This window comes from Pogona vitticeps, chromosome 5 (assembly GCF_051106095.1).
Source record: "Pogona vitticeps strain Pit_001003342236 chromosome 5, PviZW2.1, whole genome shotgun sequence".
Lineage (NCBI taxonomy): Eukaryota > Metazoa > Chordata > Lepidosauria > Squamata > Agamidae > Pogona > Pogona vitticeps.
The window spans coordinates 194,289,831-194,309,944 of record NC_135787.1 but is presented as its reverse complement, the minus strand read 5'-3'; the positions used below and the strand labels follow the sequence as shown (position 1 = coordinate 194,309,944).

General features: G+C 49.5%; 1 protein-coding gene across 4 annotated transcripts in view; it reads left to right on the top strand.

Annotated features, from left to right (window-relative positions):
- The window catches only part of NRF1 (nuclear respiratory factor 1), a 77,007-nt gene extending 58,119 nt beyond the window's left edge, over positions 1–18,888 (top strand). For all 4 annotated transcript variants that reach the window (XM_073002439.2, XM_073002441.2, XM_078376536.1 and 1 more), the window contains exon 11: positions 17,012–18,888. In XM_073002439.2, coding sequence (XP_072858540.1) covers positions 17,012–17,175 — 164 coding nt within the window. In that variant the 3' untranslated portion in view covers positions 17,176–18,888. The remainder of the gene's footprint in view (positions 1–17,011) is intronic.
- Positions 18,889–20,114: the final 1,226 nt, after the last annotated feature.

Here is a 20,114-nt window from a genome sequence, read left to right as displayed (position 1 = left end):
GAGGAAAGATCTGCCTGGTTATAAGTGCGTCGGCTTTCTGGCATAGCCAATCAGAGAAGCATCAGCAAAGTGGAAACTCGGTCGACACAGAAGATTAAGGGGGGAAAGGATGCAATTGGTCACATTGACTGGCTAAAGCCCGGTGTGTGTCTGTGTGTGTGTGTGTGTGAGAGAGAGAGAGAGAGAGAGAGAGAGAGAGAGAGTCTTAGCAGGCAAAGCATTAATCAGCTAATTCATGCTGCCCTAGATTTGACATAGACAGACGGGCTTGTTAACCATCCTTATAAAAAAAGACCTTGCCATTTTGCTTTAAACCTGATATTCTCTCCTGCAAGGCCCTAGCTGTATCTGTTTCCCATATTCTTACAGAACGTGGAAGCCAGGTTATTTGTTTCCTCACCTAGACCTACAGTCCGCTGGTAAGGGCACCTTCATGACAAAGAACAGAGATGCTCTCAGGTGGCCTATCAGAGCTGCAGAAAGTTGCTTTTTTTTTTGAAAGCACAGCTCTTGATCTCCCAGAATCTAGCTATGGATTCTGGGAGTTGTAGTCCAGAAAGGTAACTTTCCCCCAGCTCTGTATCTCCCCAAGTAGAAGGGTGGGGGGGGAAAGCACGCCACCCCTAGGCAGTGTTGCCCTCGTTGATTTTGCAGTCTGGGTTATCTCGATGCTGACCCCTTCATTTTGGAGGCTGGATTAGTTGGCCAGAAGGGAGATCCTGGCACTCTGACCTGGGAGCCTTCCTCCCCTTGATCCCAGATTAGGCAGATCAGCGGTTACTCAGTAAGAGGAGAGCAGGGCAACTTGCTCCATTAACTTACCTGTTCCTGGGCTTAGCTCTCGGGCGTAGAAATCTATTCTGGCACGAATCTTGGCAGGCGCAGCTGCTTAGGGGTAGGATGTTATCCATGGCAAGACGGCTTCTCTCCTGCTCTTTAAAAGCTTAACGTTCTGCATTTAGTCTGGATTCTGCACTAAGAAAGGCAGAATCACGCACTTTGCGGGAAGTATGCAAACTAAGTTGAATGCAGCTCTCAGAATCCCTCCCCCCAGAATCTAGTTATGGCATAATTCCTTTGTGTAGGTGTTTAATTACTTTATCCTCTGACCGTCCTTTATGATTTTACTTCTGCTAGGAGCAAGGAAGGAGCTTTGTTAATCTTTGCTGAAATTTTATTAAGCCACCTTTCTTCTTCACTGAGATTTTAGTAGGAATAGCTTCCCAGTCTTAAGAGCCACCATCTTCGGCAACCGTATCGGTGGTGTGTAGAGTCTCCGAGAGCTGAATGATGCGCATCCGGTGCTTTATCTCCTATGGAATTGCTGCATGGACTCAGCCCTGGCCATTGGTTCCAGAAATAGAGAGGAAAGTAGCTTTGTTGCATGATCTGTCAAAATCCAGGCCCCGAGGGGTCATGTGATCATCTCTCCCTTCACGAATACTGCTGCTGCAGCTTTCAGGCTAGCCTGGAAGGATTATCTGTCGTTCATTTGGGGGAAGAGAAAAGCAGGACAATTTAGACCCCTCCACGTTGGAAATGGAAAGCTGTATTTTCGGTTTGGCACATCTCTGTCCTTGTGGAAGCTTGCCTCCGTGGCTCAGCTTCGCTGCCGGGCGTGCGGTCCGAGCCAAACCACCTCTGATCCTCTCCGCTAGCGGAAGGCGGCTTGCTCGCTCAGGTTGCCATTCTCTACAGGGTGCATCATGTCACTGGCCTGTCGTCCTAAATTGCTCCAGGCCATTAATCCTTGCCATCAAAAACTGTGCATGTTCTTGTTGGGTCTGGCACAGCCTCTTCTCTGGGGAAGAGTGGCATTGAAGGCAGGTGGCTGGGAAGCCCTGTATCTTGCTTTGCTAGGGCTGGGGCCGCCTGGCAGAGCCCTCTGGGTCTCCCCACACCAGCGTCGTCCTTCAGATCTGGGGTCAAGTTCCAGCGAGACGAGGCTTCCGCCGTGTGCTAACCGGAGGGCCTCTCAGTCTCCTGTTCCAACTGGACAGTGGCAATAAAGCCAGGCACAAGGGTGCAAACGGAGCCTTCCTGAGGACTCAAATTGACTCTTTGGATTGCTCTTCCAGCGGCATGGGGATTTCCCCTTTTTTTATAGGGGATCTCCCCTATAAAAAGTGGTGGACGTGGAGCTGGCAGGAAGAGCTTGGTCCCTCTCTTTGCCTTTAGAGGTCCCTCCCTCTGCCAAATTAAGGGACATGGTGGTGCTGTGGGTTAACCCGCAGAAGCCTCTGGGCTGCAAGGTCGGAAGACCTGCCATTATAAGATCAAATCCATGCAATGGAGTGAGCTCCCATCGCTTGTCCCAGCTCCTGCCAACCTAGCCATTTGAAAGCATGTAAATGCGAGTAGATAAATAGGGACCACCTCGGTGGGAAGGTCGTGGCGTTCCGTGTCTAGTCGCGCTGGCCACGTGACCACGGAAACGGTCTTTGGACAAACGCTGGCTCTACGGCTTGGAGGTGGGGGATGAGCACCGCGCCCTAGAGTCGGACACGACTGGACTGAATGTCAAGGGGAACCTTTACTTTTACCTTGACCTCTGCCAAATGTGGCCCCTGAAATGGACTCCAGTCCTCACACCAAAAGAGCTTCCCCACTCTTACCTTTTAAGATAGTTGCTGATGTTTTACCAAGGTGCCTACAGAGACACCCCCCCCCAAATGCCCTCCATAAATGCTGGTTTTTGGCAGGTTGCCTCCCAGCTCTTAGCCTAGCTTTGCAGCACCGACAGACACACACACACCCCGCACGCCTCCCTCCCCGCTGCGCATCCTGACATCCTCTCCCATTATCAGGCCACTGAGTCTGCCCCTCCAGCTGTCACAGACGGTGGCGTCACGGCATTTTTCAGCAAGCAGAGGACCGTTTCACCTTCCACGTGGCTTGAATTAGGGGAAATGGACAGGAGGGACTGGGTCTGTTTAAAAATTAAAGCTGATTACAAGGCATTAACGGTGCATTTAAAGGAATAGATGGCCGTCTTCTGGAGCTCACTGCCATTGCAATATGTTCCCTCCCGTTCTGCGCCAAGGAATAGCAGCCGGTCTAATCGGGGGTGGGGGGGGCTGGGAGAGGGAGCAGCCATTTTGGGGCCTTAGCAAACTGAAGATCTCCAGCTGCCTTGGCCAGTGGGACCGCCTCGGGAGGTTCACGCGGCTGAGGGGGTTGGGGGTCCCTGTCCCGCAGGCTGAAATCTGAGCAAAGGAATCTGCCTCAGGCAGAGTATTTGGGTTGGTCCTTCTGCCCTTCTCTGCCCTGCCCTGATCATCAGCACGTCTCTTTCGCCAGGCTGGCTTTCGGCTGAAGACGCCAAGGATTTGAATCTTGAGCCTTCTCCAGGCAACGCAAGGGGTCAGGGGCGTATGGCAGCACCTGTTTTGCAACACACACACACACACACACACACACCCCAACCCTCCCATATGTCCCCCCCAAAAAAAGTTATGTGTAAAAAAAAGGAAAAAGGAAAATTGTCTCTCCTGCATGCAAAGAATAAAGCTTTGTTGGGGGGGGGGGGGTTGCAGAGTACCTTTAGAAAGTGTCTACCCTGTCTGGAAGGATTTGGGGGCCAGGGGCTATGTAGTGGTATCTGTCTGCATTCATTAAAAGTATAAGTAAATTCAGGATTTTGTGGGTTGAGACCCCACACACACACCTGCAGACATCCATGGCGTTTTCCCCCCCTCCGATCCCAAATCTGGACACTCTGAGAAGCTCTGCCTTCTTTTCCAGCTTGGAGGGGGGAGAGAGTCTTGGAGGTGGAATTGACCTCCAGTCCCAGGACAGGGTTTGCCTGCCCTCCGTGGCCGCCTCCCCTATGAGAAGCAGAAGGGCCAGCGCTGCAAAACATTTTGCACCGCCCTGGGCTGGAAACATTCGCCAGGCAGCCCTGTTGCTGTGTTCTCTCACCTGGAAATCAGAAAGGTAAGAAGAGACCGGGTGGATCAGATCCAAAGGCTTTCTTGTCCAGCATCTCTCTTCCCATAGTCGCCAACCGCGGCACACTCGAGGGCCGGCTGAGGTTGCTCGGTGGTGAAGGGAAATGCACTCTTCCTCAACTCGGGTGCATATTCAGTATGTCATCAGTTTCATTAACTCCGGGCTGAATAAACGCTGAACTATTTTCCTGTATTAAGTGGTATGTTATGTGCTGTCAAGTCACATCTGACTTACAGTAACCCATTACAGGGTTTTCGGGTAGGTGAGATATTTAAGGAGCACTTTTACCTTGGCTGCCCCCAAGTGAATTTCCATGGCCAGGCGAGGATTTGAACCCAGACCTCTCGTGTCAAGGTCTAAACCTCTCCCCCCCCCCATCGACTACACTGGCTCTCACTGGCTGAACTCCGCAGTTGTGAACTCCGCAGTTGTGAAAAGTGGTGAGGCCATTGACCCACCAGTGTTAACCCTTTTAATTTAAATTTTCCTGTCCCCACCCCAGATTCTGAGGCTCCCTGGGGATCTCTTTCAATCTGGGGAAGTTCTTTGGGAGCTTTTGGGTGGGTGAGGACAGGAAGCCTTTAATATCCAAGAATGGCCACCAGGATCAGGACGGGCAGTGGTGGTTTTCAGGTGCCAAAGTCCCCGGCGTCTTCTAGCCGTGGCATTAAGACGTGGCAGCGCCTTTTGGCAACAGCTGAGCATGCTAAACGGAGATATGGTTCACTGCTGGGCTAAGACGACCACAGCCCTTGGAAAAGGTCTTGTTTGGGTCCAGACGGGGACCCTGGTAATAGCTAAAGGGTTCTGAGAGATCCAGAAGCCACCCTGGGATGGATGGGGAGACACAGCTTTGGCATTCTGTCTTCCATAAGAAGGGCCGGGTGTCCGAATGCCTTTGCGGCTTAAGATCTTGCCATTGCTCCCTGTGGAAGATGGAGACTTTTGGACACCCAGTTTGCGAAGGAGAAGCTGACTGCCTTGGTGGCGATCGGAGTTGCATGCGCTTGTCTTCTGCAGCCGCGGCCGCCAGTCACGCAGGAAGGTTGAGGGGGGGTTCATTCATAATGCATCAGCCACTCATTCTCTGGTTGCACCACGGGAGAGAAAAGATGATTGTGGCCGTCCTTTGCGCCAGGAGAGGAGCTGTTGAAGGTGAAGAGGGACGTTCAGGTCTCTCCGTCGAGAACCGTGTCAAAGGGGTCTGGTTACTGTAGCCATGGAAAAAGGCTGCTACCTTCTAGACAATTAATTGGTTGACTGGATTCGTTGCAGAGCCTCTGACATGCTGGGCGGTTCAGGGCATGTTCTATACCACAGATAGATGAAATGAGGTTGATGTTGGACTGCAAGGCCCATCGTTCCTTCTTGATGTTGGACTGCAAGGCCCATCGTTCCTTCTTGATGTTGGACTGCAAGGCCCATTTTTCCTTCTTGATGTTGGACTGCAAGGCCCATCGTTCCTTCTTGATGTTGGACTGCATGGCCCATGTTTCCTTGGTGCGGTTTGGCTGGCTGGGGCTGCTGGAACATGCAGTCCGAGTCCATCTGGAGGATTGTGCTTTAGCCCAATCCTGTTTTATATAGGTCTCACTGAGTTTGGCAGTACAGTACTTCCTCAAGGAGGAGGCTGAGAGCTTTAGCCCAAACAGACGCCCCCACCCTGCTTTCCAGCAGCAAAAAAATTGGTTGTTGTTGTTGTTGTTTTAATTGTGTAAGTTATTTTAATAAGAGTACTTGCAAAGTTCACGGGCAGCCGCCCCGTCCTTCTGTTCCTGCTCTTCCCATAACAGGGTATTTTAAAGTAGGTCTCCTGCTTAATAAACATGAGAAAACAGCTTTAATCGTCAGAATTTGTTGATGGGAAAACATTGTCTCCATCAAAATACCTGTGATGTTCCTCAGCAGATCATCTAAATGGAGAATTTAGGTTTTTGGTTATCCTTATCGCAGCCTGAGCGCAGATAACTGCTTCTCAGTTTTTAGGCGTAAAACAACTTTGATCGTTGGGTCCCACCCTTGGTACTTTTTTCACAGAGGAAAGAGAAGAGCTTCCCGGGCGACTGGTGTCCCATAACAAGGTCTGTCGGGGCAAAGCCTTGGGAGCGTGAAGTTTTGATTCCCTGTTGTCATTTGTGCCGCGGCAATTTTAGAAGCGCAAATCCTCCTTACGAGATAATTCCTGTCAGCTGCCTCCTTTCAGACAAACAAAATAAGGTTCTGCAAGTCCAGTTGTTGAATTGATCCATATCAGCCATCTTGGATAAAGCTGTTGTCCTTCTCGGCCATCAAGTCAGAAGCGACTTACAGCAGCTTTCAAGGTATGTGGATATCCAAGGAGTGCTTTTAAGAGCTCCAGTCCCCTAGTGACCTTTTTTTATGGCTGAGTGGGGATTCAAACTCAGGCCTCATGGCTCTTCGTCCATCATACGCTCCACTGCCCCACCCTGGGTAGCTTTTTAAAGTTAATGCCTCTTGGTTGCCCCTTAAAACCAGCCCATGCACAAATATTCTTTTTTTCTGCAACAATTGATAGTTCCTGGGAAAAATCAATTTTTCTCCCAGTAGCTAAGAGCTGCAACCAGAACAAGGATCAGGAGACTGGAAACCAAGTCCTAGGAAGAAAGACTGGAAGATCCGGGCGTGTGTACCTTTGAGAAAAGAAGGCTGACGGGAAATAGCACTTTTCAAATCCTTGAAAGGCTGTCCTACAGAGGAGGGGCAAAATCTGTCTTCAATCATTCCGGAGTGCAGGACGAGTAATAATGGACTCATGTTGCAGGAAGCCAGCTTTCAGCTGAATGCCAGGAATCAACTTCCTAATTATTAGAGAAGTACGACAACGGAAAGAGCTTGGGAAGTGGCGGGCTCTCCACCGTGAGAGGCATTTCAAGAGAAAGCTCTGTGTCTCAGAATTCTTTCCACTTCACCACCAGCATCTCTGAAAGCTAGAAGCACCTGGGACCTTGACTGGACACCACGCAGGAGATTCGGTGATGCTTCTCCTGATACCAGTGCACTAGACTTTCACACAGATCCCAGGTCAGATTCCTGGTTCCTTTCTCCACCCTAACAGCTGGTGCTACAGAAAACAAAAAAACTATGGAATCTGTAAGAAAGCCACTAGAGAAGTGCTCATACTGATAAACGGCTTTTGCTCAGGTGTTGTAGTATGGGGAATCAGCGGCTCCATGTACCATAGAGTAGCTTCTTCTCCACCGGTAGTTTTTCAGTGGCCAAATGTGCTGCGCTGTGTTAGGCTGCAGCCCACAAATGTCCCTCTGCGTCTGAGCCCATTGATGACTAGTTGTCCATCTTGGAAACCTTTTTGATGCTTGTCATCCTAAACTGCAGTGAAGATATTCCATATATTAACCAGTGTCAATGCAACATGTGCATTGTGCATTCTGCGCAGTACCCAACACTGTTGACCGTTACCTGCTTCCCACGGGTTTTGCCTCCACTTAGCATGGCCTGGAATGCCCTGGACATTTCCTGCCCAAGCCACGTTCAGCTGAGATTTGAGCAAGGCCCAGTGCAGATTAAGAAGAGCTGTTGGCACGCAGCACATGCCTTGCGCATGGCGTTTGTGTGTAATCTCATTGCTCCAAGAGGGATCCCCTTCTCCCCACTGCATCTCGGCAAATAAACCAAGGGGAGCAATCGAGAGAAGCAGGCGGGCGTTGGTGGCCCTTGCCTTGACCTTTGACCGGGCATCCAGCTACGAACACTAATGCACACCCATGCGTGTCTTTTTCTCGTGCATGATTCCAGGCAATGAGCGGTAATGCTGTAGCTACTTCTGCAAAAAGCATGCTCCCTGGTGAACCGGGCAAGGTAATGCCTCTCTCTCTCTCTCTCTCTCTCTCTCTCTCTCTCTTTCTCAAGCCCCACTGACCTTCTCAGTCCTGGGGACAGCTTGGCTTTGCTGGAAAGCGGATCATGTGACTGCGGTAATCCACAGCCAGTAAACAGCTGCGCCGGGAGCTAGCCAGAGGAATCGGCCTATTTCTCCTCCACAAACTGGGCATGTGCTTCGCCCTGCAGATCCTATAAAAGGGACCAAGAGGCCATGGGGCAGGCCACCCCACACTCAGGCCACCCTGTTCCATAAACCTCGGAAGGTTGCGCGTGTGACCGTTGGCCTGCTGGAGCAAGTTGCCTACTGTATCTTGGCCTCGAGGTTTGGGGTGATGGCTGTAGCACGTTTTAGAGCAGAGCAGAGGCAATTTTAGGGGGCCCATGTTCTATCCCTCAGATTCACCATCCAGGGGGAAAACTCCAGGAGAAAAAAAAAGACCCTAAAAAAATCAGAACAGGAAGTGCCAGGATGGCTGCTTCCAGTTTTGTTGCTGTGTGTGTGTGTCTGCCTATATCTCCCTCTCTCTCTCACTTATAGGCAGCCTTCCCCCCCCCCTGATAAGGAGACTCAAGGTTGCTGAGTGTTAAAAAAGCAGAATTAAAAGCACAATAAATTATTCATTTTAAACAATTAAACTGTTATAATAATAATGAAAATACATGGAGTGGCTGATTGCAAAGCTCCTCCTCCTAGAGGCTTCAATGGACAGAAACCTTTTGGGTGTGTGTGTGTGAGAGAGAGAGAGAGGTTAGAGGCTTCAGGTACCTGAGTCTCTACATAGAGCATTTTGCCCATCCCTGAGTAAAGCTCTAACAGCTTAAGAACCTCAGAGGAGCCCTGTGCTGGATCAGGCCAAGGGCCACTCTAGTCCAGCTCCCTGTATCCCCCGTTGGTCCCACCAGATACCTCAGGGAGCACCGGAGACAAGGAGAGACCTGTCTCCTGATACCTCTTTCCCTGCATCTGGCATTTTGAAGTACCTTCTTTTTAAGCCTGGAGATTAAACGTCTCCATAATGGCTTGTCACCTGCGATGGACTTCTCCTGCAGGAGTCTGTCCAATCCCCTTTGAAAGGCCTCTAGGCCAGATGCCATCACCACCTCCTGTGGCAAAGAGTTCCACAGATTAACCACACGCTTCATCAGTTACCCCGTGCCTTTAGAATTGTTGAACATCTAGCAGAATAACATTAGCGGAAGAAGAGTCCGCTTCGAAGTCCTGTCTCCCTTTGCCTCTGAGGATTATTTTAAGAGCCTCCAGCAAACATGCAGAGAAATGGTTGGTCTGGTAAGCTGTGCAGATATTAGGATTCCCGAAAGCAGAGCCATCCCTTGTCATCCTGTGGCAGCTTAGTTGTCATGAGATAACAGGAGAGTTTCTCTTATGGACTGCCGAGTGACTACAGAGCCCGACACTGTAGCTGTAAAGCCGTGGTGTTTTCAGCGGAAAGTACGGTAGAGCTAGCTCGGTGCATTAGGAGGGCCCCTACCCAAGGACTTTGAAAAACCTGTACGACTTAAAAGTGGACCTTGGTGGGGGAAAAACAGCCCTTCACACAGCATCTCTGGGTACCATAAGGAGGATCTGGTGTTTTTACCCACCTATTCTTCGCTTTTTGCAGGGGGGTTGCATTGATGTCCATATGCAGCCTAATCTGGGAGTTAGCAATAGGTTTATCTTCATTGTGCCCCAATTCAATTCAATCACAGGAAGAAGCTTTATACAATTTAAATGTAAGGTATCTGTACAAACTTTGATATGGTTCCAGAAAGCTGCAAGGAAGTTTTGCAGCTTTCTGGAACCAGAAAGCTGGTTCAGTGTTTAATTCGGTGTTTTGTGTATGCCAATAAAGGTTTGATTGATTCATGTAAGGTGGCAAACCCTCTGCGCTTATTTATCCAGAACTAAGAGTCATCACTTTTTAAAAAACACATCCAAAATGTATGATATGCAGGTGATAACCAGATGACGGGCAGAAAGTAGCGACAGTTTAAAATGACTGCTGATGAAGGTTAAAGGGAAAAGTAGAAAAGCAGGATTAGAGTTGAATATTAAGAATTAAACATGGCCGTGGGAGAGTTCCATTCCCTCCATGTTGACAGTGGAGAAATCAAAGTTGTTAAATATTTTCTGTTGATTTCCTAAAAGTTCAGTCATCAGTCCGAACGGAGACTGCATGCAAAAAAGCAGAAGAAAACTGAGACTTGGAACCGTAGTTATGTCGGAACTAGAAAAAGATACTCAGGTGTAAGGATGTGTTGCTGGAGTCAAAGGCCAAGGTCATTCATACTGTGGCATTCCCAATCACGGTATGCAGATGCGAAAAATAGACAGTGAAAAGAAAGTATCCAGTGGAAATGTGTTGGAAGAGAGCTTTATGGATCATAGAACCATTGTAGGGTTGGAAGGGGCCTTGGAGGTCTTCTAGACCAACCCCCTGCCCAAGGCAGGAGACCTCCGACTATCCTGGACCTCAGACCAGTGACTGCCAGAAAGATAAATGAATGGGTTCTCCTTTGTGATTTCTTTCCCCAGGCGAAAGAGGCTGACGTAACAACCACTAACTTGGATGGTGTTAGAGGAATTTGTGGAAGAGAGCAAGGCTACTAGTCCTCAAGGTGGCTGCATAGGACCACAGGATCACCCGTAGAGTGCCCTCAGTATTCGTTGTTGGGAAAGGGGAGCGGCCGTTGCTTGCAGACCTCTCTGGGGCTCTATTGATCAACCAGATCATATTGATCTGGTTGATCAACCAGAGAATGAAACGTTGTGTTCCTTAGTCCTAGTCTTGCATTCCTTTGACTTCCGGGCCATCCCTTGGGTTGGTCAATCCCATTGCGAATCTACCCACACCCTCGGTTCTCCTGAGAGCGGGCTTGCAGCCAAGGAGGCTGTTCCAGAACCATCCACAGGCATCGCCTAACCTTGGTTTATGGTTGTGGGGCGAATGAACGGAAATCTGGTGCATCTCCCGCCTGTACGGTGGGTTCTTTGTCGAACGGGGTGTGTGCGTCCCCCTCGGCTGTGGGGCAGGTTCTGCTGGCATGTCAGGGAATAACAACCAAACCCACAAGCGCCCCCTCCTTTCCTCAAGTTGTGAGCAGAGGGATTTTCTCTTTAATACCATTGAAAGGGTCCGAAATCCCGAGCTTTAGATTAACATGTGCCAGCTAGATTAAGGCTAATCAGAGAGGCAGATGCAGCCGGGTGACAATCCCGGGGCTGATTACCATATCTCGGGGTTTTTTTAATCATGTTCCTCCCAAGGGCAACCTGCTCTCCCCATTGGGGGGGGGAACAGTGGACCTCTTGAGTTTGGGCACCCTCCCTCGCCCTCTGCCGCTTTTGGGTGCTCTCCCTGCCGAAGTTCTTGCCGCCGACACCGAGGTGACTTGGCTTAATCCCAAAGTAGAAGTGGACCTGGGTGCCCGGGAGCGTGCGAGGGAGTGTGCGCGTGTGTGTTTCTTGCACAGACGGTTCCCAGCGTTTGGCTTCGGTCTTGGTGGGCGTGAGGTGAAGCCAGGACAAATGGCCGCGGGACGGGCGGTTGGCTCTCAGGCTTTGTGGTGGTGGCCTCTTTGCCCATTGACTGACCTCTCACGGCGGTGTGCTTTTTCTTGCCTTTGGTCATGTCGTCCTCCTCGTTCTCCTCCACTGTTTTCCTCTTTGATTAATCCAGATTTTTGGACTTGTAAACTAAATGCGCTCTTTGGAACCAGCCGTGTTGAGGCTTTTTCTGTTTCCTTCGTGTTGGCTCCATGTAAGCAGCAATGCAATGGGACCCCACACACACAAGCCATTTCTTGAAATGCTTGGCCGATTAGGAAACGGGGAAGTCTCCCAAAATGTACGCTTCCCAGGCCAGAGTCAACCAATGCTCCCCTGTCTGTCTGCGGCCAGAATTTAAAAGGCAAGCTGCTTGCAGTGGAGAAGGCAGGATTCTCTGGAAAAGACAGGAACGCTGGGGAAGAAGGTAGAAGGCAATGGGGAAAGAGGAAAACCAAATGTGAAACAGACTGGCTCCTTAAAGGAAGCCACTGGCTTGGGTCTGCCTGAGCTAAAGAGGGCTGTTGAGAACAGGATAGATTGTGCAGATCATTCACTCATAGAGTCGCCCCAAGTTGGAGGTGACTTGACGGCCCGTAAAAATAAGAACGTGTGGTCAGAGGCTTTGCTTGGGATTGCATTAGCTTTTTGGGCTTTCCTCCTATGGATGATGCTCTCTAAGGACGTGTCAGGAAGATCCCCGTGGCAAAGGGGAAGCCTCGGCCCCCAAACCTGGCTGTTTTTAACTCAACGTGTGACCGTTGCTCTGCAGATGGTGCTGGCCTGCATCTCCCATCATCCTTCATCATTTATTATCCTGGCTAAAGCTGCTGGGACTTTTGATCCGGCAACATCAGCAAGGCCCCACTTGCCTGCCTCTGTTTTAACTTCACAGGAGAATCCCCACTCCTTTGCCACACGGCCACACTTGAATCCAAATGGCTCGCGACTCCAAGTGAAGGTTGCGTGTTTCAAAACTTGTCTTCCTGGTTTCTTTTTACCCAGGACTTCTTCCTTCCATCCATCCATCCATCCATCCATCCATCCATCCATCCATCCATCCATCCATCCATCCATCATTAGCTCCATCCTTCCATTCATCCATCCATCCATCCATCCATCAATCCTTAGCTCCATCCTTCCATCCATCCATCAGAACTGTCAGAACTGCTGGAAAAATAATCAGAGCTGATTTGCCATCATTGGAAGAGTTGTACATTGCACGGGTTAAAAAGAGAGCGGAAAAGATCGCGGCAGATCCACGGCATCCTGGTCACAACTTGTTTAATCTTCTCCCCTCTGGTCGGCGATACAAGACGCTGTATACTAAAACATCGAGGCACAAAAATAGCTTTTTTCCCTGTGCCATCAAACTGCTGAATTTGTAACCATCTGACGCAACTGGGAGTTGAGGCAATCAGTTTTTGTAGAATTTGTTCTTAATTGTCTTGTGAATTTTTCTGTTTATGGTGTGTGTGTGTGTGTGTATTGTTTTTAAGTGTGGCTGGTAGCCATATTAAATTCCGGGTATGGTTTACATACCTGGCCAGTAAATAAATAAATAAAATAAAATAAAATAAAATAAAATAAAATAAAAAATAAATAATAATAATAATAATAATAATAATAATAATAATAATAATAATAATAATAATAATAATAATAATAATAATAATAATAATAATAATAATAATAATAATAATAATAATAATAATAATAAGCTCCTTCCTTCCATCCATCCATCCATTCATCCATCCATCCTTAGCTCCCTTCCATCCATCCATCCATCCCTTCCTTCCTTCCTTCCTTCCTTCCTTCCTTACACCCATCCCCTCCTTCTTTCCATCCATCATTAGCTCCTTCCTTCCTTCCATCCATCCATAGCTCCCTTCCTTCCATCCATCCATCATTAGCTCCATCCATCCATCCATCCATCCATCCATCCATCCATCCATCCATCCATCCATCCATCCATCCATCCATCCATCCATCCATCCTTCCTTGCTTCCTTCCTTCCTTCCTTCCTTCCTTCCATCCATCCATCCTTCCCTCTTCCATCCATCCATCCATCCATCCATCCATCCATCCATCCATCCATCCATCCATCCATCCATCCATCCATCCATCCATCCATCCATCCATCCATCCATCCTTACACCCATCCCCTCCTTCTTTCCATCCATCATTAGCTCCTTCCTTCCATCCATCCATCATTAACTCCTTCCTTCTATCCATCCATTCATCCATCCATCCTTAGCTCCCTTCCATCCATTCATCCATCCATCCATCCATCCATCGCTCCCTTTCTTCCATCCATCTATCCATCATTAGCTCCTTCCTTCCTTCCTTCCTTCCTTCCTTCCTTCCTTCCTTCCTTCCTTCCTTCCTCGTTTTCTGCACCACATTTGATCCCTGCCCAAGGCTCAGTCTGGCCTTGGTTGTCTGGGGCAAAGGACTGCCTCCCAGATGTGGTTGGACTATCATCCCCATGAGGCCAGACAGCAGAGCCAGTAGTGAGGAATGCTGGGAGTTGCAGTCCAGAAGCTGGCGGGGAGGAGCTTTAGTGTAACCACTCTTCCTGTTGTGGATGATAATTTACAACCATTTATCCATTTTAAAAAGAAAAGTTTAACATTAATAATTTTAAGAGAACTTCCTGCAGTTCAGTTTTCTGCATCTGAACTAAAGGGTTTCTCTGGCATCATGAACAACTCTTGTTATCATTATCGTTAGCCGAAGTAAGCCGATTCCTTCTCTTGCCGTTGTGCCTTTTGATGCAAATCTGATAACAAAGGTCCAGCCCATGGTTTGTAACAATAGCAACTCCTAGAATGAATGAGAGCAGATGGAGAATCCTGGGTTTGAGGTCAGGCCGAAATAGGAGTGGGTTGGATCGCTTGCAACAGCCCAGTGTACATAAGTTTCCTCGAACGAGGAAAAAAAGCTAATTGAATAGCCGCCAAAGGGGAGCCCATCAGCAGAAGGACAAACCCAAATCCGTTTCATGGCAAGGCCAGTAAAAGGGTTGCTGGAGATCAGGAGGCTGAAGCTCCCAGGCTTTCAGGGCGATGGCTCATAGGGGCGAGCGGGGCTGGAGGAGGTGAACGTTTGACTTCACTCTGCCTGGTGGCTTTAAAAGGGCCCCCTGTCCCCCCCACCCCCAACGGATGCCAGAGGTCCCTGACTGAGCACACATGCGTTTCCACGCCGTTTGCACAAACAACACTGGTTCAGGCGATTGTGCAGGAAATATATATCCAGTATTGTCTATCTCACTCAAGCAGACAGTCTCGCACCCCTGTGAGTGCGGTGGTTTCCAAAGGGCCAACTGGTTGCCCAGTTTTTATATATAAATTAATAAAGTTCCATGTGGGGCTTTTAACCCAGACCATCCGTTCCGGAGTGACTTTTCCTGCAGGGACCCTCGGGCCTTAAAGGCTTGCCTTGGAATGGTTCCACGGATGTTGCAGACGGGTTTGACTCTGGGGCAAAAGCATCGCTTCCTTTTTTTCTATGCCTTGGACAAGCTTCTGCCCCCGTCATGCTGGCACCCCAGACCAGGCCAGTGTGCAAGGGGGATCCGAGAAGGGAACGCGCGAGGGACTCGGCCCGTGGCTTGCCCACTCCACAGCGTCGTGGCCTCAGACACCGACGCTCATAGCCCTGGAGGCTTAAGCTTCCCTGTCTGCACAATGAAGTGATCTGAGGACACTCGAATCCCATTCTGTTGCGTCCTGCTGTTGTTAAGAAGTGTCCTGACCTTCAGCGGGATGAACAGCCGGCCCGGGATCACCAATTCCTGGCAGGGCAAAACCCGTCCCACATTAGCCTTGTGCATCCTTCGTAATTTGGCTCAAAGATTCGTCCTCCGAAGCCAATGTTTTTCTGGAGGGGGCTTTCTGACTTTTTAAATCTGGGGCGCGGTGTGTTTGTGTGTGTGTGTTGTATCTATGCAAAAACGAGGAGGTGCCTGTTTCTCCAGGAGCGTGGTTGAGCACTGGAGGCCTCGGTGATCCACCGCCTTGACGCCCACCCTCCCAAATGGAGAACAGGAGCAAGAAGACACAACGCACAGGGTGGGTGGGTGGGTGGGAATCAGTGGTTGGGCTGGAGCTTCTCCTGCACTGCAGGTGCGCAACACAAAGGTAAACGGGGCCCATGAGGTGGGATGGGCGAGCCGGTGTTTACCCAAGGTGCGCGAGGGATCTTTGAATCAAAAGCACTGAACGGGTTTGAACAGGAAGCAAATGAAAGGAGTAGTGAAACAGCCTGGAGGGATCTGGTGCAAGGAATGAATGAATGAACACCCTCTTGAGGGTTTTTTCCCTCCCGTATGATGCGCCTTGGCTCTGTGGGGCCACCTGGATCGCTGTCCTTGCAGGGGCCAATGGCTTGACTTTTAAGGGGGGCAACAGCAAACCCCTCTGCACTCTGCTGGTGGCTTAGGGCTCTCGTGGTGTGCCTTGGCGTTCGTCATACTGGTTTCAGCCCCGGACAAGGTCTCTGGGCTGGTCCCGTCCTGTCCCTCTGCGGCTCCTTTATGGCATAGCAGCTGTCTGAGAAAAGGCATGCGCACGCATTTCGACGCCAGCACTTTTCCTACCCTGGACCCTTAGAGACCTCTTTTCTTTGTCCTTCAAATGGGTGTTGTGGGGCTCACCCACAGAGGCTCTTGCTGGGTGGGAACCGGAGGGCTTCCCCCACCACACTGGGCTTGTGTTTCCCACAACCCCAGTGGGAGACACAAACCCAGTGTGTTTCCCCACCCCCCACCCCCCCCCACACACACACCCATACTACTTGGCTGGCTGGCTTTTTCTTCTAACTGGAGGTAGCCCTATGGATCTGTTTGGGTTGGACCGGGTAGCCCTTGGGTCTCCTCCAAAGTTGACCATTCCGCTTTATGTCACCCAGGACCCATTCCTGCTCCTTGGACATCTTTTCCAGTGCCTTTTCTCTTCACCTGGGCACACAGAGGGCACAAGCGGGTCTCCCTGGCAAAGTGTTTAGCCCCTGGGTGTCGTTCTCATTTTTAAGCGAGCTCATTCTCACTGGCTCGCACTTTCTTCAATCGTTATCGACCTTATTCAGTCTTCGCTGGAGCCTTACGTTATTACGGTCTATTTCCTTATCAGGTTCAAAGTGCTGGTTTTGACTGATAAAGCCCTAAACGGTCCGTGGCAGGATGCGTCCTTCTGACAGGGACGGCCCGTCCTACCTGCACATCCCAGGCTGGGCTGCTGAGGACGTTAACCCCGAGAGAGGCCCAGACGGAAAAAACAAAGAACCCGGCCTTCTCGGAAGTTACTCCTTAGCTCTAGAATAGGTTGCCCTCTGAAATTTGCTTGTCCCGCTCTCCGGAGACCTTTAAGTTATCTCTCAAAATTTGTTTTATTCTGATTTGTCCAAAATATGCCGTCTGAACAGCCCACTGAGATTATAAGCCTAATATCTATCAATCTATAATCACCACCTGTTTTTTAAATACAATTCTAATTTCCTTTATGATACTATTATTATTTGTTATTGCTGTGCACCATCCAGAGTGACCATCCATCGGTTATGTGGTTCAGAAATTGAATGAATGAATATTTTATTTTAGGGGTCCTCCCATGGAAACTCACCCACTCTTCCCTCTCCTTGTTTCTCCAGGGCTTGTCCAGATCCCCGTCAGCATGTACCAGACCGTGGTGACCAGCCTGGCCCAGGGGAACGGCCCCGTGCAGGTGGCCATGGCCCCCGTGGCCGCGAGGATAACGGACAGCACCGTCACCATGGACGGCCAGGCGGTGGAAGTGGTGACGCTGGAGCAGTGATGGGAGAGCCGTCGGGGAAGACCGGGACGTGGCGGCTTTCCTCCTCTTTTGTACGGAGTTTTCTGTTTCTAGGGCTCTCTGGAGATGCCATCCGGTGGCCTTTGAGTCTCGCGGCTTTGGAATCGAAAGGATTTGTTGCAAAATGAAAAAGAGAGAGAGAAAGTTGTGGGAAGGGGGTGTTGGATGCGTGCCAGCACCCCTCCAGAGTGCCAGGGGTGAAGAAGCCCCCAGTCCAGAGCCTGCAAAGCCGAACTTTCCTCTCCCATCTTGCATGGACCCTTCTCAGTTAAAGTCGGGGTGAGATGTGAAAAGATTCCCGGCCCCCCGCTCTTCTTTGGGGTGGGGTGTGTGAAGTCTGTGGAGGTGGTGGTGGGCTCCCCAAAGACTTTTGTGGATCTCCATTTCTGCGTCGGCTCCTGCCCCCCCCCCCCCGCCCCAGCTCTTCTGCCTCCTCGTGGCTCTTTGTCGTCCTCTTTGGGGTGAGAATTAGGTGTCATTTTTAAAACGGACTTCAATTTTTACAAAGAGAGACAGAGAAGGAGACGGAGAAACCGGCTGGAAAAGACTTTTTGTTTCCTTGAAGAGGCACTAAAGCATAAGAATCTCCTGGAGGAAACGGCACGCGGCTGTGATCAGTTCATTCTGGATCCACCCTTCTTTGGCAACCTTTTGGAGGAGACCCTGCCCCTCTGCCCTCTTTTTTTTTTAATCCATGCTTGGAAACCCCCCCCCCCAATACTGCCCTTGTCCTCACAGATCTGTTTTTGGCTTGCATTTTCCAGGACCTCCCCTCTTGCAACCAGGAAGGGACACAAGGGGAGAGAGAGAGAGGCAGGCTGAATGGCACAGCTTCCCTCGATGGGGTCGTTTCTGCCTGCTTTGGTGGGTTGCCCCTTCTACCCACAGAGCTGAGCCATGGTGGGGATCTCATCAGGAGGATCGGGCCCTTAGCCCCTTCCCTGCAAACATCCAGGTCTGGTCATTCCAGCACTTCTTAGTCAGAGACACCTCAAGGTGTCCCTTTCCTGCAGTACCAGACATTTCCATTTTTTAAGTCTTTTTCTCCTGCAATCCCCCACCCACAACTCTGAAAGCATTTCTTCAGTTGCATTTATATATATTTCCTTGCTTTTCAGAGAGGTGTGAATGCTTAGTACCTCACCAGTAAACAAAATGCTATAATTCCATCTCAGATGAGCTTGGCTTCTTTTCTTACAGGATACTTTACAGTATTTAATATTTTTCTTCTCTTTCTTTCTTTTGCACACACCGCCGTTTACCAAACCTCTCTGTATCGATGACCTAGCAAGGCAAATTTTCTTTTCTTTTTTTTCCCAGATTCATGTATTTTCTTTGTACACTTTCCCTTCCTTGGATTTCAGTTGAAGGAGGGGGAAACCTTGCCCCAGAAGCGAAACCCAGATCTTGGATTTAATTTCTTTTAAAAAAAAAACACTTTAAAATATTATTTTTTTATTGTTGTGAAGATGTCAGTTGTGACTTTAAAGTCGGTGTTCTTTTTTATTATTATTTTTCTGCAATGGAATAACGTTCTGATAGACTGAAAAATTACTTCTCTGTGGCCCAAAGGAAAGCCATCCTCATTTCCTCCATATCACCACCCTGGCCCTTAAGCACAGCATGGAAATACCTATTGTTCCCCCCATTCTGTCTCTTGCCTCATTAAATAAATTGTTACAGATGTGTCTACAACCAGCTGCTGTTGTTTCTTCTCTGTTCTGTGCAGATCTTAGAAAATTTCTTTTATTATTATTACGCTTCCAAAAATCCCTTACTGGCCATGCTGGCTAAGTGGGAATTCTGGGAGTTATAGTCCAGAAAACTAACTTTTCCAGACTCTAGTTCTGGAACAAAAGAGGTTTGTCTCCTAGAGTAGTGGTTCCCCAACCTTGGGCCTCCAGATGTTCTTGGAAGACAACTCCCAGAAGCCCTCACCACCACCTCTGCTGGCCAGGATTTCTGGGAGTTGAAGTCCAAGAACATCTGGAGGCCCAAGGTTGGGGACCACTGTAGGACCCCAGAGCACACAAAGAACCCTTCTGTAAAGCAAGCTTCTGCTCCTCAAGGCTTCTGGGGAGGCCTATTTGAAGACATTGGTGGAAGCCCTCAGCCCAAGCCACATCCCACTGAGAACAAAACTTTACCGGTCACTTTCGAGAGCTAGGTATATGGAGCCAATGTGACCAGGAGCAAGGAATGGCTGGATTCTACTTTGTTTATCCTTCCTCGTCTCCTGTGACAGTGTCACCTTCACCTGCCGAAACCTGCCCTCGTTGGTCTACCTTCTGCTCTCTCATCATCTCGAGGGCTCTGCCTCCTGGCTCTTTGGGGGAAAACGGATGGGTGTCAGATTCAGTTCTTCAAAAAAAAAAAAAACCCACCAGTTTATAAATGTGGGATACCCTGCTTCTGTAACCCATGATTCAAAAAGCCAGGAAATGGCCCAATTTGGTGCGCCATATTGGGCCCGTGTGGCCAGCAGGAAAAACGTTGCCAAGCTTTACACAGCAAAAGGTATGGGTGAATGTGGACAACACCCATGACAGCAGTCAAGATGGTCTATAAGATGCCCTCTTCGGTTCTCTACCGTTCACAAAGTGACACCACCTGAGGGAAAATCCCAGAAGCAGACTCCTTTTTTCATCCGTTCACCACTTCTCATCCAATCAAAGCAATGGTCTGGGTTGTTTTTCAACAAGTGGGCATGGTAGTGCGCCAAAGAGGGTATCCCGTAGACCATCTAGACTGCTGCCCTTTACTGTGTAAAGCTTGGCACCCTTTTTTCCTGCTGGCAAGGCAGACACGATAGTATGCTGCAATATTGGGTTTGAGAAAAGGTGGCGACGGTGGTTGATCGCAGATCAGAGCACCCGCTGATGATGGGGAAGGGCCACCAGTGATGGTGTCCATGCACGGCA